Source organism: Miniopterus schreibersii, assembly GCF_964146895.1.
Source record: "Miniopterus schreibersii genome assembly, chromosome: 8".
Classification (NCBI taxonomy): Eukaryota; Metazoa; Chordata; class Mammalia; order Chiroptera; family Miniopteridae; genus Miniopterus; species Miniopterus schreibersii.
Window position 1 is genome coordinate 7,963,461 of NC_138109.1, and position 16,474 is coordinate 7,979,934.

Genomic DNA, 16,474 nt, shown 5'->3' on the forward strand with positions numbered 1-16,474 from the left:
GGCTATGTATTTTTTTTCTTTTTTTAACTAAAGTACCTTTATTTTTTGTAGTCAAAGGTGGTCACACCCTGCCTGCTCTCCAACAGGAAGTCAGTCTTCTCAACACCACCAGAGCAGGAGAGAGAACACTGAATTATGGCTTGTTTTTATTTATTGATTTGCAAGAGACATCGATTTGTTGTTCCACATATTTATGCATTCATTGGTTGCTTGTATGCGCCCTGACCAGGGATCAAACTTGCAACCTTGGCATATCGGGATGATGCTCTAACCAACTGAGCCACCCAGCTAGGGCTAGTATTTGTTTTTAAATAGAGGAAAACCTGCAGGGTAGGAAGACACCTGATTATGTACTTAGATCAAACCAAGCTGAGAAGGGCACTCCTTAGAACAGAGGCCAGTGTCAGCCAGAGAGCCAGCTGTCTAGGGGATGGAGGGGCCACTCCTGCTTCCTGAGAGCTGTCACCCCCCTGGTGTGGGATGGGAGTGACTCATGCACTAGTCCCTCCCTGGACCCAGCTGCCCCACATGGAAACTTGTTCCCTCCCCACTGGGGGAATATCTGCCACTCTGGCTCCGCATGGTATGGATCCAAGGACACTGGCCTGGCTTGTGCTGAATGGACACCAGGGGATGTCACCTGGATGACCAAGTTTCTCATGTTCACAGCCCCACCCCCTCAGAGCCTGAGGCCACCAAACTTCACCTGAGGCCAAGCTGAGCTCCTCACCTGGCATGCCTCACTGCTGCTGTGTGAGCAGCAGGACTGAAGTGTTCATAGCTAGAGCCCCAAAACTGTGGCCCCGCCTCCCAGGGGCTCAGATGAGAAAGCCTGGCTACCTAACAGCTCTGCTGCTCTGGCTGTCGCCTGGCCCCCAGGCCCGGCTGCCCTGCTCTGTGGGCTCGCAGGCGGCTACACATCCTCCGTATCAATAGCCTCTGGGCCTTCAAGCGCTTCCGGAGCTTTTCATTTTCCTTCAGGGTCACAAAGAGTTTTTTTTTTAGGGCATCTAAGTCCAAAAGGGCGTAGCTGTGATCAGATGGCTGCGGGGGGCTGGCTGGCTGACCAGGGGCCTCAGTTGTTTCCGGTCTATGTGGCAGGACCTGAGGACAGGTGAATGGAAGGTAAGCAGTGCCCAGAGCCAGGGGCCAGCAGCAGACTGTTCACCAGCAGGAAGGGCAAGGGGAAGGGTCTAGGGACCCTGCCCAAACCCTGGTTCTTGCTTTCACTGGGAAGGCCTGAAATCGGCCACACCCTGTGGTGCTTGTAGTTCGAGCACCGATTCTTTCTCATTTTGTTTGAAGCAAATCCCCTCCTGCTGAGACCAGCCCAGCATGTGCCCCCTTGGTGCCTGGCCTTACCTGTCCAACAGGGCCTCCGGCATTGGGTGTGGGTTGTGGCCGCAGCGCTTCGAGGGCAGTGTCTGTCTGTCTCCCCGGGCCGTGCTCTCTGGCCTCGGCTTCAGGGAGGATCTGGAAACGCAGGACATGGCTGCAGCACAGACTAACAAAAGTGCAAAAGGACAGAGCCCCAGTGTAGACTGCCCCCCCCCCCCCCCCCCCCCGCACAGACTGGCTCCCCACACAGACGGGCCACAGTGCAGACTGACCTTTTCCTTTTCAGAATTGGCATTTCCACCCTTGCTGGCTGGGTCCGTGTCGTCCCTCACCAGCTGCAAGAGACATGGAGCTGCCGTGGACAGCGGCCCGATGTTTGGCCCAGTTGGGGTGCGAGTAAGAAACCTGTACCCTGAGAACCTCACACCAGGCGCCAAGCCTTGTGCTTGTCCCCATTCTCGGCCCATGTTTATCCAATTAAACTGGGCCTTGAAATCCAACCCAATCCACCCACTGGTATCTTTAAAGATGACCCAAATCTTAGGCCAGAGTCCCTGAAGAGGTCCCTATGAAGCCAGGGACCTAATTTGTGTTACCCCAGGGTCTGGCATTCTAGGCGCAGAGTAGTACCTCAAATTTTGCTCAATAAGTGCAAGCCATGTAGTATAAAACATCCGACAGCCTGCAGTCCCCAGGCGCCCACAGCTAAGCCAGGATCACAGGCCAGAACAGCCCCCTAGGCACTAAGGAGATCACAAATGCCACCCCCACACACACACACCCGTTGGTTAATTGTAATATCTTACTTCTGGGACAAACACTACCACAAGTGCACAAAGGGATCAAACTACTCTATTAGCAAACATGCACTGGGGGGTTTGGGGGTGGAGTTGCTAACAGTGGGCATGAAGTTTCAGTTAAGCAACAGGATGACCTTTGAGAGCCCTGCTGTACATCCTGCCTACAGGTCACAGTACTGTACTGTATGCTCACAAGTTTGAGGGTAGACCTCATGTTGTGTTCTTCCCACAACTAATTTTATATATATATAAAATAAAAATAAAAAGACTTCCATATTACAAAAACAACCAAACGTATTAAGCACCTGTGTTGTGCCCGGCAATGTTCTCGGTGTTGGGACTGAGGCAGTGAATGAAGTCCCTGCCCTCGCGGAACTTACGTAAGAGGAGAGAAGACCAAAAAGGAAGAAAACAAAATGTGGCACGTGGTGGCAGGTGCTAGAAAGTTCAGCAAGCAGGAGGGAGGGACAGGCGAGCAAGGGCGGTGGAAACGGGCAGGGAGGGCCCTCCTGCAGAACCGCGAACCTGGACTTGGAGAAGAGGCGGCAGCCGGCCGCGTGCGGGAGCCGGGGAGAGGTCATCAGGCAAAGGAAAGATGGCAGAGGCCGCACGGGTTTGCTCACAGCTGGGGCCAGTTCTTCCTCACAGCCCTAACGGTCTCACCGCTCCCCTTCCTCTCATTCCCAATAAAATCAGAACTCGCACAGGTGTTCGTCTGCCTTGTGTTTGTCCCATTACTTTGCCTTCCAGGTTCAAGCAGGTGCCCCCCTGTGGGGCCCATACTCTGGGACTCTGTACACCTCTGGGATTTATGAAATTCAATATAATCCCCCTCATGGCTCCAACATACAGTGGTCCGTGAATTCTCTCCTGAGCCAAACCTGCACACCCCACCCCACCAAGACACGTCCACTCCATGTCCCACTGGGACATCAAACTCAATGGGCACAGGGCCAAACACCTTGGAATCAGGGAACCCCATTCCCCAGGGGTTTGGTGAGCTCTTTCTCCCTGGCCACCTCCCTCTCAGCCCACTGGGTCTGCAAAGTCAATCCACTCAGTCCTCTCATCAGCGACCCACCTTCAACTCAGGCCACTGTGACTCCACTCACCTGTGACAATGCTTTGGCCTCCGAACCAGCTTCTAGCCTTCCAAAGTCACATCCCTCCCCACTGACCTCACCCAAAAACCAGCAGCCTGTCCAAGCCTGTCACCATTTGCAACCCTCCGACCAGCCTGAGCCCATGCTGTTCTGAGCGTACCCAAATCCCTTCCACCTGCAAGCCTCTGTCCATGCTGTCCCCACCCTCCAGCGCTTCACTGGCATCGCCCTCCCAGGCCCGGACAGAGCTCTCAGCCAGCAGGGGGCACACACACAGTAGGACCTTAACAGAGATGCGCTGAATGGCAGTGGCGCAGCCTCTGGCTTCTTGATCACAGGGGCACAAGCCCTGGCTGGCTACTCGGAAGAGGATGGTCTGAATGCAGCTCAGCTGCTGCCTTCCACTGGGAAGGCCTTTGCTGCTCAGCCTGAGGCCCCCGCGAGACCTGGCAAAACTGAACCGCATAAAGGACCCGGCTCTTGCCACACTTCCCAGTTGCTGCTTCAACAGCATCCAGTTGTGAAGGGTGACTCATTTTTAAATCATCTTTAAGCTGCAGATCCCCTAAAACGAAGCCCATGGCCAGCAGCATCGGCTGGGCTCCAACCCCAGAGACTAGACAGTGCCTTTGCCGTCCCTGCCCCCACCCCCACCTGCTGGGTGGATCCCTGCAGAGAAGGCAGGTGTATTCACCTGCCTGGCGTCCTGGAAGGCGAACACTGTGGGCACAGCATTGTGCTTCAGATTCTTGCGGTTTCCAAAGGCACTGAAGCACTCAGGGCGGAAGTGCTCCGAGCAGATGACCGTGTGCTGTTTGGGCTCGAAGTTGCCCCGGCCGATGTTCAGCACCCATTCCTTCAGCAGCTCGGGCCGGCTGAACGGGAACCTAGGGGGCAAAGAAGGAGGCATGAGGGAATGAACCAGGCTGGATTCAGCACTTCGGATTCTCCGGGCATTTTCACATCACCACACAGTATTCTAGACAGCTTGGAAAATCACTCTGTTAAACCACGTCCAAGTTCTGGAAGCTTCTGTCATGGCTGTTTACGGCATCCTTAGGAAACTTGAGACCATGACCATGGCCAAAGAGCTGTTTCCAAAGCTACATGTGCCAGGTGAGCCTTCATTTGTCCCCTTGGGAACCCACCAGATTGGGGTCTGCTCTGGATGCTGGGGGTATGGGAGTAAGGCAGCCCGGCCCTGGAACATTCCAGAACGGGTAGACATAAGGTAAACTAGACAGACGTGGACTGTGTAGAAATGAAGAGTAGGATGTGGTCAGGGAAGGCCACCTGAGAGGTGTCATTTGAGCAGAGGCTTCAGGGAGTGGGATCGTGTGTGGATATCAGAAGGGAGAGCAAGGGACAGGCTTGTGCCTGGCATGTTCAAGGAGCAACAAGAGAAGCAGGTTTGGCTGAGACAGAGCAAGACAAGGAGTGGGGACTGAAGGACACAGGTCTCAGGCAGATGGGGGATCCCTGGAGGCTCTGGGCAGAGGGTGATGCCCAAGCCCGCCCTCACTACTGCAGGAGAGTACAAGGTAGCTGGAGCGTCAGCAGGAGGAGTGAACAAGCGGGCAGATCTGGGATGTATTTCAAAAGGCATGCAATAAGGTTTGCCTGTGGGCCATGACATAAGGAGAGGAGGAAGTGTCAGGGGGCAGTAGGAGGGGCCGGTCTGGAACCTGGGAACTTTGGTTTTACATGTTAGATGTTAAATTTGAAGTGCTTTTTAAATTGTCTGAAGACATCAATGTGAGAGGGTTGCTATCCCTCCCTAAAGGGTGGCAAAGGCCTGGGTGAGATCAGTGCCTTGGGGAGCAAGTGTGGGCAGGGTCAATGCAGGGCCATGAACCTAGTCCCGAAGTGCTCCAATGTCTAGTGTTGGAAATAAGAAGGATCCAGCAAAGGACATTGAGTAGGGAGTGTGACTAAGGAAGAGACTGAGAGGTGTCCTAGAAGCCAAGTGTCTCAAAGGGTCAATGGTTAGTTGTGTCGAATGCTACAGAGAAGTCAACTCAGACAATGGGACCACTGCATTTGCCATCGTGAGGGCCACTGGGGAACTGACAGAGCTCTTCTGTGCAAGAGTCTGATTGGAATGGGTCTGAGAGTGAACGGAAGACAACTCCACCCCCAGGTATATATATACCTGACTGAAACATAGAGATACGTGCACCAGAAGACTGGTCCCAGCAAAAATATTGATCCATGTGTTTGTGATGGACCAAAACACGGAGACACCCAACGCCCTTCAAATCTAGAACAACCAATTAATTTTGGTTCACACATTCAATGGAATACTATGCAGCAATGAAAAGGAGTGAACTGCCATTGAACACATGAGTCACAACTGTGGACAAAAACCAGGGGGTTCTATGGAAAGTAGACTCACAGGGTGATCTGATCATAAATTCCTAACAGGGCAGGTCATGCTGGGTAGTCACACCTCAGGACACTATTTACACACACACACACACACACATACATACATAAATATATAAATTTGAATATGCCTTTATTGATTTCCAAGAGAGGAAGGGGGGGAGAGGGAAACATCAATGATGAGTCATTGATGGGCTGCCTCTTGCACACCCCCTCAGTGGGGACCGAGCTCACAACCCCAATCAAACTGCCATCTCCTGGATCACAGGTGGATGCTCAACTGCTGAGCCACGCTGACTGGGCTATAATTTCTTTAGTAAACGGTTTACCTGGTGCCTTGTCCATCTGTTTCCTAAAGGTGGGAGTTTTAGGGGAGGATCTCAGTAGAGATCAGCTTTATGCTGATGTATCAAAAATGAGATTTATTCTCTTAACTTCAAGTGTCCTTCGGTGTGGTTGGCAAATGGCACCAACTGGATTTCTGCTGTCTCCTGGAGTAGGGTGATTTGGGCTATTTACGCTCTGGTTGGGGGGGGAGTGCAAACCCTTTACTCTGAAGTGCCCCTGGTTTAGGGGAGACAGGTCTTCTAGACGGCTGCACACTGCTGTTTCACTCTCGGTTTCCCGTTCCGCTGCCCGCGGCTTCCCAGCCTCTCAGCACCGCCCGGGAGGCCCCGAGCTCGGTCAGGCCCGCCCCCCGCTGGGCAGGCTGCTCAGCCTCTCCCACCGCCTTCCCAAGCGCCCGGGCCGGCGGCGAGGCGCGGGTCCCCGTGCCCGAGACGCCCCGGCCCCCGGGCCACACGCCCTCCGGCCCCCGCGCACCGCCCGGCAGCGACCCCGGCGTCCCCGTCCGCCCAGCGCGCCAAGCCTCGGGCGCCGGTTGGCCCGGGCGAGGCGGCCCGGGCAGCCAGGACCCCGCGTCCCCCGGCGCCCCCGCCCCTCACCGGTGGAAGGTAAGCTGCTTCCTGCGGTTGCTGTAGCGGTTGCAGCACTGCCGGGCCGCGCAGGACTTCGGCATGTCCAGACCCGGGCCGGCCGCCCCTAACAAAGATGGCGGCGGCGGGGCCCGCGGGCGCAGCAAGGCCGGGGGCGGGGCTGGCGGGCGGAGCGCGGCCGCGCGGGGGGTGGAGCCAGCGGGGGGCGGGGCTGCCTGCTGCTCCCTGGCCAGCAGCCAGCTCGGCGCCCGCGACCCACGTCGCCCGAGTTAGGGGCTCTGCCGTGTCACCCCGGCTCGCTGAAGCCCGTTACCCGCGCTTCGCTTTGGGAGCCCCCAAACTCCCGCCCACCATCAATCTTGGACAACTGGAAACAGAAGGGCTCAATGCCCAACGTCAGCAGTAGTTTCAAGACTTTGGGAGGCGCCGAGACGCAGATTTTGGCTGCTCGAACGTCGCTAGAGGACTACGAGTTGGTCCCAGATTAGAGTTAGGCGGATACAGCGGTCAGAACAGGCTCGGGCCCTGCAGACCACCAGGGGTAAAGGGCCGAGTGTGCACCCCCAGGAGATCCCAGTCCTGCTTAGGGAACCTCAGAGGCTGCAGCTTTCACAAAGCAGGTTAACCACTCACTGAAGCTTAAGCTCAATTTGAAGAAACTGAGAGCTATTCCTATCGTGGTTTGTTTCTGAAGAATTTACTAGAAAAGTAAATTAAGGGCTATGGGCATTTTTCATTCTGCTAAACGAAACTATGACTTGAACTTCCCAAGTCGTCCTGTAATCATAGTTTGGGGCAGGTGATGATGGTAGATAAACACAATTATCCTTCAGCACAGAACACCTGAAGCTAGACATGAACCTCAAAGTAGCAATATCTTTATTTACAAATATACAGTTTCACAGAAACAGCTTCGCTTTTTACACATAAACTTTACAATTACACAGAACCATGTAAACGATGTTAAGTGTCTGGCCTGGCCAAAGCCAATGGGAAGGGCCTGCTCTGGGGGTGACATCTTTCCCTCCCCTCACTTCATCAGCCACCAACCAGGAGCCCCTAGTCGGGCTGTGCCTAATTTGCATAAAGCTGATTGCAGCTGCCAGCTCAATCAACACAAAACCAAGGTGTCTTGACTTCTTAGACACCACCCACAGGGATACACCTGTCAAAAGAACAAAAAAGAAATGAAGAAACAAATTGAGATGACCATCGACAGCCTTCCAGGAGTTGCCAGGCCTTGAACCTTATAAGAGCAAATAGCAATCACTAGTGTTGGCCATTCCACTGTAAAATGACACATACTATTAAATGCACCTTTAAAACTTTGTGGTTATTTAAAAAAAGAAAGAAAAAAACTTTGGAACTTTGGCTATTCTCGTGGTGACGACACTGGACAGGCAATGTCCTGGGGCAGATCTTTGGCAAATTCCTCTCCCAACTTCTCCTGCACATTTGCCCTCGTCAGAGCCAGAGACAGCTGTCTGGGGAGAAGGTTGTTTCTGAACCAGCTTCTTACCATTTCTCTCTACAGCACTTCTCCCTTGGGGATCTTGACAATAAACTGGGTTTCAGATACTATGTCTATTTTTGTGTTAATAAAAGCAACAGAATTAAAAGCAGAACAAAAAAAGGCAGTTGGCTTGTTAAGCATGAATGATACTAGGACAAAATATGGGCTCTGACTAGCCAATTACAGTTCAAACCCTTGGTGCTTCAGTGAGAGAGTGGAGGGAGTCCGCCTGGTGGCCCTGCACAAGGATGCCAAGTGCAGAAGCCCCTGGCAGGGAGACTAGGGTCCATCCTGCTGTAAACAAATATGACCAACTTGGGCATTCTTCCCTTTTCATGCTTTTACAAAAAACAATGTATATGAAAACACATCCATCGATTTACAAAAAAACAAAAAACATTTTTGAGAACAAGTATTTGAACTGCTAAAAAGTAATGTCAATTTGGAACAAAGCTGAAGCCTTCCGCCCCCTCAGAGCCCCAGAACCACCAGTGTCCCAGGGTACACTGACCTGGAGCAGAGCCCCACAGGCCTTCAGGAGCAAACTCCCTGGCTTCTCTAGAATCACACCCGCAAGAGTGTCCCCAGTCCAGATCTGAGGAACTCTGCACAGTTCAATGGTATATACCCGGAGGCCAATGTTACCATATCACTCACCAACTCAAACCAAAAAGCCTTCAAGTCCTAACCTTGGCCTGTGGAACCAGCAGGCCAACCTGTATGAGGGGACACTAATAATCACCCGTGGGAGAGGCCCTCCTCCCAATTTTCCTTCACCCATCACATAGAGGAATGCCATTCCCCAGTGACTGCCTAACCTTTATGCTGCTACTGGAATAATGCTAGGGGAAGAGACAAGGAGGGAATCAAAGTGCCCCCTCACTTGGAAACACTCTGCCTGGGCATCCACAGGCACCCATACGCCAACTGGAGAGAAAGGGCACCCAGGCAAAAATCTGCCAATACTTTTGGCTATATCGTGCAAAAAGACAGGTTTTTTACATCGTGCAAAACAGGAAACTGAGTTAAGAACACGGGCCACCTGAATCTCCCAACCTACCCTCTTTCTACAGAGAAGTGGCCACACACTATCCCTTTTAAGGAACAGAAAGAAAACTAGGGACCCTAGCTCGCCCACCACCCCCAGCTCCTCTCAGAGTGAGACCAGAGAAGTCCAGCAGGCAGCCCCGGGGCCAGAGGCAGCAACGAGGCAGGGAGAAGGCGGACTACTAAGGGAGGGGCAGCTCTGATGGTTGCTGTACAGACACTTATGGTAAAAGACTTACACTCGAGAAAAAGTTTGCACGTATGGCTGTTTGTTAACAGGCCGGGGAAACATTTGTCCCCAACACACCGGAAGCAGAAGTTAACAGTTAGCACTTGTTCCAATCGGCGGGAGTTTGTTATGATAGCAAGAATTCACAACTACTACGGACCCTCATTTTCAGCTGCACCAAACCCACTGTACTGGGATGTTTAGCCTGCCTCCACTGCAGAGAACACAGCTCTAGCAGCAGCTTTGGCCTACGAGGACTTTATTCAGTCACTGGCTATGTACAGTTTATACCTTGGACAGCCTGTCCTTTTGCTTAGGCACCTGAATGGCAGGGGTCTGCCTGCACCAGAGCTGAGAGTTCTGTGCTCAACTAAGAAAGAGGCCAAAAAGCCCATTGTCCCGTCCCTTCCGATTCTCCACCCACAGTCTCCTCGCTTGCCAGCAGTCAGTCCAGAAAGAGCTTCCGGGAGCCCATTCGGGAACGGTTGGAACGGCGGATGTCGAACTTGGAGTCCCGGCACTTTTGGCAGACAAACACTTCAGGAACGTTGGATTTCCGGATTTTGGCACAGGACAGGTGAATCCAAGTATGGCATTCATTACACTCTATCATCGGGCGGCCGGCAAACGGCTTCATGCAGAAGCAGGTGACAAGGTCCCACGAGTCATCGTCTGAAAAGAGAGAAACACGTAAGAAGGAAAAAACATCTCCGGACCCCTCTCCATCAGGAAAACTGCTCTCCAACGGCATAAAGCAGCTAATCCTCAACAACTGAACTGCATTTCAACTTGCTCCTAACGGTGCTACCTCCCTCCCTGAACACATAGTACGTGCACAACAAAGGGCACTGAAAGGCGTGGGTCCCAGGATTACTGTGACGTGTTCTTATGAGCTACATTATGTTTACGTTTCCAGACCTGTCTTGGAATCTCAGCTGTCTCTAGCTGCAATCACCCCCTTCCCTAAACACCTCAGTGTCCACCTTCTTACCCTTTTCTCCCTAAAGATGGTGGGCACAGTGAGGACGGGACTGCTCTGAGGCTCCTGTTTATAGCCACTATCTTCTGACCACCAGCCAACAGTGCTGCTGTCCTTCCGGACCACTCACCTGAATCCACCATTATGTCCTCGTCATTGCCAGTGCTGTCCTCGTCTCGGAACACCACCTGCTTTCCCTGCCGGACGATAGTCCGTTTGCCTTCAGTTTTTATTTCTTTGACCTGATCAGGTGACACCGTGGCACAAGACCCGCTGGAAGGAGTATCGGAGTCCCAGCCCGAGCAGGGATCGCCAGGGGCCTGAGGGATATCCTGCAGGGTGGGGCTCGTGGGGGTCTCCACATACGGATCGGTGGCTTCCAGCTTCAGCAAGCTGCCCATGTACCCCTCCTTCACGGGCACATCGCTGTCCCTTCGCTTCCTCTTCTTCTTCTTCTTCAGCTTGTCGGTCTTCTTTCTGTCCAGCAGGAAGTTACTGGGCTTGGCTCGCTGCAAGAGGGCGGGCTGCAGGTGGCCAAAGCAGCGGTCGGAGACTGGCAAGGGCACGGCAGATGAGATGTCAGTGAAACCAGCATCCCAGCCATCGCTGTCAATTGTACCTGTGGTGCTGTTGGCAGGGCTAGGGCTGCTCCTCAAAGGGAGTTCCTGAAAGGACAGAGGCAAAGGTGCCGGGTTCCGATCATTTCGAGCAGTCCCAGCAACAAGAGCTGGCCCCAAACAGAGCTCCCCCAGGCACTCTACAACCATAGGCTTCCAGCTCTCATTAGCATTACTCTTTAGGAACAGTGGCATTTGTCCTTTAGTGTGACCTTTCAGATAGAATGTGAACCCATGAGAGGGGAGCTCCTACCCTGGCTGAACCCTCTGGAACCTGGTTGATGCTCAATCTTTGTGAAAGGAGTGAAGATGAGCTGTCAACCCACTTTTCCTTCTCTGACTGTAACACCTCCCCCTCCATTTGTCCTCCCACGGGATGTATTTTTTAATTAAATGAATTTAAATTAGTTTTGAGAATTTCCCAATACTTTTTTTAAAAACTAGAGATATCCCAAAATATTGCAAAAATCAAAGTAGGTAATTATTGCCCTAAAGCAGTGCGTGAGCTATGGTTTCTTCCTTCAGGCCATTCAAGCATTTTGTATTTGCAAATAGTGGCAACACTCTGCATGGCACAAAGCAGGCATAATCCACCTGAACAGCAGTGCAAAGGATAAACCAATGCTGGGACCTGGCCCCCTAGGAATACAGGGGTCCCTTCTGTTTAGCCTCGGTCAGTATGAATGAGGCCCCTGAAGTTTTAAGACCATGGCAGCACTGGTCCACAATTCTGCCCATTTCTCAGCAAGGAAATGCCTGGATTGTGGCCTTGATCCCCAGTAGGGGGAGTACAAGAGGCAGCCAACTGATGTATCTCACATGGATGTTTCTCTTCCTTTCTCTAAACTCAATAAATACTTATTTTTTAAAAAATAAAATGGGGACAAATAATATCAATCATCTCATATCATTATAAGGGCCAAAAACTGCCTGGCCACAGTCAGCATTCAATAATTACTGGCTATTAAGATCAGGCAGTTGTACAGAATAGGAAATACAGTCAGTAATACTGTAATAACTATGTATGATGTCAAGAAGGTACTGGAAATATCAGGGGGAACACTTTGTAAAGTATATGATTGTCTAACCACTGCGCTGTACACCTGAAACTAGTACAAAATCATATTAAATGTCAACTGTAACTGGAAGACCAACCCGACCAAAAGAAAACAAAAACCAAGATAGCAAATAGGTATTTTCAAGCAAACTTTGAAAGTTTACTAAATCATTTCTAGACAAGTCTGCATTTTATTTTCTACCAGAGTTTGAGGAACCATTTCTCAGGCTGGTCTAAGTTTCCAAGAAAGATTTTTGCCCAACTCTTGTATAAAGTTCTCCTGCACAACCCCTTCCAGACTAAATGCCTTATTGGACACTCTGGTTTCACTGCTAGAAAGAATAGCCTCGAAATTCCTGAAGATTACCTCCTTTGGATAAGGGATGTAGCCAGCATAGGCCAAGACAAAGGTACAGAATTTGTTGAAATCTTCCACGGTCCTACGCCTCTTGTAACCGGGGGAGTACTCCTGTTAGCAGAGGAGAAAAAAGGTGTGTTTGAAAGTAGACACTTGTAGGTGGAATCACAAACCAAGCAAGTTGGAGTTTTCATTTTTGCCAGCCACTCAAAAACACACTGCAAGATTTACAAACATTTAAAAACAAGATAAGGTAAACTCAGGTCAAGAATTAAGTTTTGAGAAGGTTGAAAGTGATGGTTGTTATGCCAAGAATACTGGGAAATTGGTTAGGAGATAAAAGCTTGTCCAAAAGCCTGTTTTTTAGCACTCCTGGGCATTTTCTGGCATCATCTATTCGATTCTACAGGCCTATCAGCTCTAATAACTACTTTTTTGCTACAGATTTTCCATTTTGAAAATAAACTGCTGCTGCAGCTGGACCTGAAGCATTTGATGATTTCAGAAGTCAACTACTTCTTATAGTTCCCAGCTCTCTCAAGCCTGACCCCTCCCCAGCCAGGGCTGCATGAGGACCACCACCTCCGCTGGGTCTCTCCCGCACAGGCACTTCCTGCTGGTCTCTCCACCGCTCCAATATCCAGGGGCCAGGCACCCAAACGTTTCTCGACTCAACGAGTAAACCAGGAACATTCCTGCCAGTCTTATTTGCACATTGAAGATGAAATACTAGAGGTTTTGGCTTGCGAGGCCCATCCCCTCTAAGCCTAGAAGTGCCCTCAACAAGAATGGACTTTCCCCTGAAAAAAGCAACTCAAGGAGAAAGAGCCTTTATTTGCTGCTGAGCAAAACAACTGTACGTTATTTTGGTTTATTTGACTAGCCTATCTACTGAGGTTTTCTTTAGGCTTTTTATAACCCACCCTAACCCCATCCTTACGTGCTGAGCTAACATTTACAGAGCCTAGGGGCCCAGGGCCCTACTAGGGTGCAAGTGAGGGTGAAAATGGGGGGTGGGCTCCTAAGCCCAGCCTAGCCCTCCCCAGGACAGGGCCGAGAAAGCTGGGCAGCACAACCGTGCTGCCTGCAGGTTTCCTTCCAAAGGCGCCGCTTCGTATTTTCTCAACTTGGTTCCAGCAAACCACCCTCTCCCCCCCACCTCTCGGCCGCCGGACCCCAAAGGGCGCGCAGGTTAGCGGAGCACCAGGCTCAGCGCAGGACCCAGCGCAGGAAGTGAAGGAGATCCTGCCCCCACCCCCCGGGGAGCCACTGGCCGCCCTCCCTCCGGCCAGGGTGGGAGGGCCGCAGCCCTCGGCCCTCAAACTCTCGGGAAGAACTTTTATTTCGGCGGGGAACGGGCAGAAGTGGGTCAGGAGCTGGGATGCCGAGCGGCAGGCGGCGGAGCCCTCGGGCCTGGGGCGGAGGGACCTGCGCCGCCCCCACCCCGCTCGCCGCGCCGCCGCCTTTAGGAAAAGCAGATGGCGGTGCGGCCCCCTCCCGCCCTCCCGCGGAAGCCGCCCCCCGCCGACACTCGGCCCCGGAAGGTGCGGGGCCCATCCCGCGGGGGAGGGGGCTCAAGAAACCGGCTGGGTCGGGGTCCCGGGCTGGCAGGGCCCGCGAACCCCCGAGGCGTCAACGCGGCGGGAGAATGTACCCGGAGCCGCCTCCTGCGGCCCGACCAGAACCCAGGACCCCGCGGGTCTCGGGAAGGGAGAGGGAACCGCGGCAGGGGCGCCAACCGGGAGAACCGAGGGCAGATCCCCGGAAGGAGGAGTGGGAGGCGGGGCGAGCAGAGCCCGCGGGCGGGGGGCGGGGGCCCCGGAGGGGAATGCGAGCGCGCGGGGGGTGGGGGGCTCGGCTTGGGCCCCCGCAGGGGTGGAAACCCCGAAAGACTAGGCTCCCCCGAGCCGGGGGAGGCCGGGGCCGCAAGGAGTAAGGGGGCGGGGCGCAAGCCACTGGGCCCGGGGGATTAGGGGAGCAGGCGGGGGCGCGCAGAGCCGAGTCCTCTTCCGAGGGGGCCTCGAGCCCCTCCGGGAGAGGCGGGGGGGGGTTCCTCCGAGAAGCGAGAGCGCGGGGCGGCGGCGCTCAGGCCGAGTCCCCGGGGGCGGGGAAGGGGTAAGCGAGGCAGGCGGGGAGGGGCCCGGAGCACAGACAGGTCCCGAGGCTACCGAGGCCCGGGAGGGGTCAGCGCTCACGCCCGCGGAAGGGACGCCGAAGCTGGGGCCGGGAAGACGGGGCGCGGGCCCCAGTGGGGGGCGGGGTTGGGCGCCGGTGGGGGTGGGGGTGGGGGCGACGACGAAAAGCTGGGGGAGAGGAGGGAGGCGCTTGGGTGGCAGGGGTCCGGCTCCGGGGAACGAAGGACTGGGGTGGGGGTGGTCGGGGGCGATCCGGGCGCAGTTCTCACCTCAGGGTGGAAGGCGGCGGCGCAGGAGTCGGAGTCCATGTTCAGGGTGGGGGGCGGCGGCTGCGGGAGTGCAGGGGCCGGAATGCGGACACCGGCCCGTGGGACCGCTGGGGGCTGGGGGCTCCGGCGGCCGCGTAGGATCAGGGCGGACCGGGGAGGGGTCGCCCCGGCTAGAGATGATGGGGGGGCTCTGCGTGTCGCGCCCCGGACTCTGTGCTCCCGGACCAGCGGCTCCAAGGCGGAGCAGAGTTAGCGATGCAGCTCCCGCGGCCGGCGCGGCAGGAGAGGCGGGAGAGTCGCTACGGGCGGGGGACGGCGGCGGCGGCGGCGAGCGGGAACCCGACCGGCTCCCCGACCTGACGCCCAGTTCGGCTCGTGTCTCAGGAGGGAGGGCGGGAGATCCGCGAGGCCTGTCGGGAAATGTAGTCTGAGGGGGACGGAGAGCCGACAGAGAGGGGGCGTGGCGCGGGGGCTGGCGCTGGGCATTGTGGGAGTCGTAGTCCCAGGCTCCGCCGAGGCCGCACACAAAGGCTGCCTCGAGGACTCCAAAGACCATAGAGCTCTGCGGCGGCTGCGGAGGCGGTGTCTCCGGGACTTGAGACCTCCGGAGCGGGGGCTGTGCGGGGGCTCGCGCCGGCTTGGAGATGGGGGAGGGGCGGCGCGGGCGGTAGCGCCTCTGTCTCCGCGGGGGCGGCGAGGCCGGGGTCGCGCCGGCTGGCGGGTGGGGGCGGGGCTGACGGCCTTGGTCGCTGAGCGAGGAGGCGCCGTGCGCCTCCTCCTTTCTCCTTCGGGACTAAGGGTTCGTTCCCCTTTGTGGGGCCGGGGTCTCCGCCGCCCCAGCGAGAGTGGGGGCGGCGGCGCTGACGTCTGGCCACCCCCGGACTTGGCCCCCCGCGCGTCCTGCCGGGGGAGCGAACTTGCCTTCGCGGCCGTGGGGTTTCTAGCCGGGTCCGCGGGACCGTAGGGTCCACTTGAGGTATCGGGTTACCGCATCTGAAAATCTCTCCCGGTGTTATCAATGTTTTTAGAAGATGTTTGCTTGAATTCCCTTTTCCTTCCCTCTACACGTAACCTTGGGACCGCCCCTGTTTTCTCATACTATTTCCTGAGCATATTCCTCACAGGATTGTAATTGAGGCAAAATCGTGATAGAGATATTTGGAATTATCATTGACTTTGTGTATTGATATTTAATTGAGGAGTTTGCAGTCTAAGTGCTGCAACGCAGCGTATTTTACAACTTTATGTGGAAGGTTGGTTGACTCTGGCTGACTCTGAACACCTAGTTGAAAATTAACTGCTCTGATCAAATTACCAGGCCTGACATTCTTTAACATTTTGAAAGAAAAATCTATATGCAAATGACTCAGTAGCGTATTCTGTTGCTCTGAAGACAAAAACTTAAAGAGGAGTAGCATAAAATTTTAAATTTAAATCAGAAAACTGGTTCTTCAATATACTAAGTCAAAATGATGGTTGGAAGAACCCCTAAAAGATAAGATTATTTCCGAGGGAGTGAGTGCTACATTGGTTGGCTACTGCTATTTAGGTAGTTAAGAGAATTATGATAGAAACATTTAGTGGTTAAGGGACTGAGTTTCTCTTAGAAATACTTTCCTGAGCCCCAGTTTCCTAAGCTATAAAATGTTTAGCGTAGTACCGGCCTCAATAAACGGTAGTTGACCATTGTTATATTTTTAATGTTATTT

At 54.0% G+C, this 16,474-nt stretch overlaps 2 protein-coding genes across 4 annotated transcripts; both read right to left on the bottom strand.

Annotated features, from left to right (window-relative positions):
- Window positions 1–31: 31 nt before the first annotated feature.
- Window positions 32–6,705, bottom strand: THAP3 (THAP domain containing 3). 2 transcript variants are annotated; one of them, XM_081145305.1, is made up of 5 exons: window positions 6,571–6,705; window positions 3,936–4,128; window positions 1,611–1,673; window positions 1,363–1,473; window positions 32–1,104 (listed from the first exon to the last, which is right to left on the bottom strand). In XM_081145305.1, exons 1-5 carry the CDS (start codon window positions 6,642–6,644, stop codon window positions 841–843), a joined length of 705 nt encoding a protein of 234 aa, XP_081001431.1. In that variant the 5' UTR covers window positions 6,645–6,705; the 3' UTR covers window positions 32–840. The 2 variants fall into 2 exon arrangements, with proteins under 2 accessions (XP_081001431.1, XP_081001432.1); XM_081145306.1 differs by lacking the exon at window positions 1,611–1,673.
- A 718-nt stretch (window positions 6,706–7,423) lies between these two features.
- Window positions 7,424–15,154, bottom strand: PHF13 (PHD finger protein 13). Of its 2 annotated transcripts, none has more exons than XM_081146087.1 (4): window positions 14,766–15,154; window positions 12,371–12,472; window positions 10,460–10,994; window positions 7,424–10,022 (listed from the first exon to the last, which is right to left on the bottom strand). In XM_081146087.1, exons 1-4 carry the CDS (start codon window positions 14,802–14,804, stop codon window positions 9,796–9,798), a joined length of 903 nt encoding a protein of 300 aa, XP_081002213.1. In that variant the 5' UTR covers window positions 14,805–15,154; the 3' UTR covers window positions 7,424–9,795. The 2 variants fall into 2 exon arrangements, with proteins under 2 accessions (XP_081002213.1, XP_081002212.1); XM_081146086.1 differs by lacking the exon at window positions 14,766–15,154 and adding an exon at window positions 12,944–13,498.
- Window positions 15,155–16,474: the final 1,320 nt, after the last annotated feature.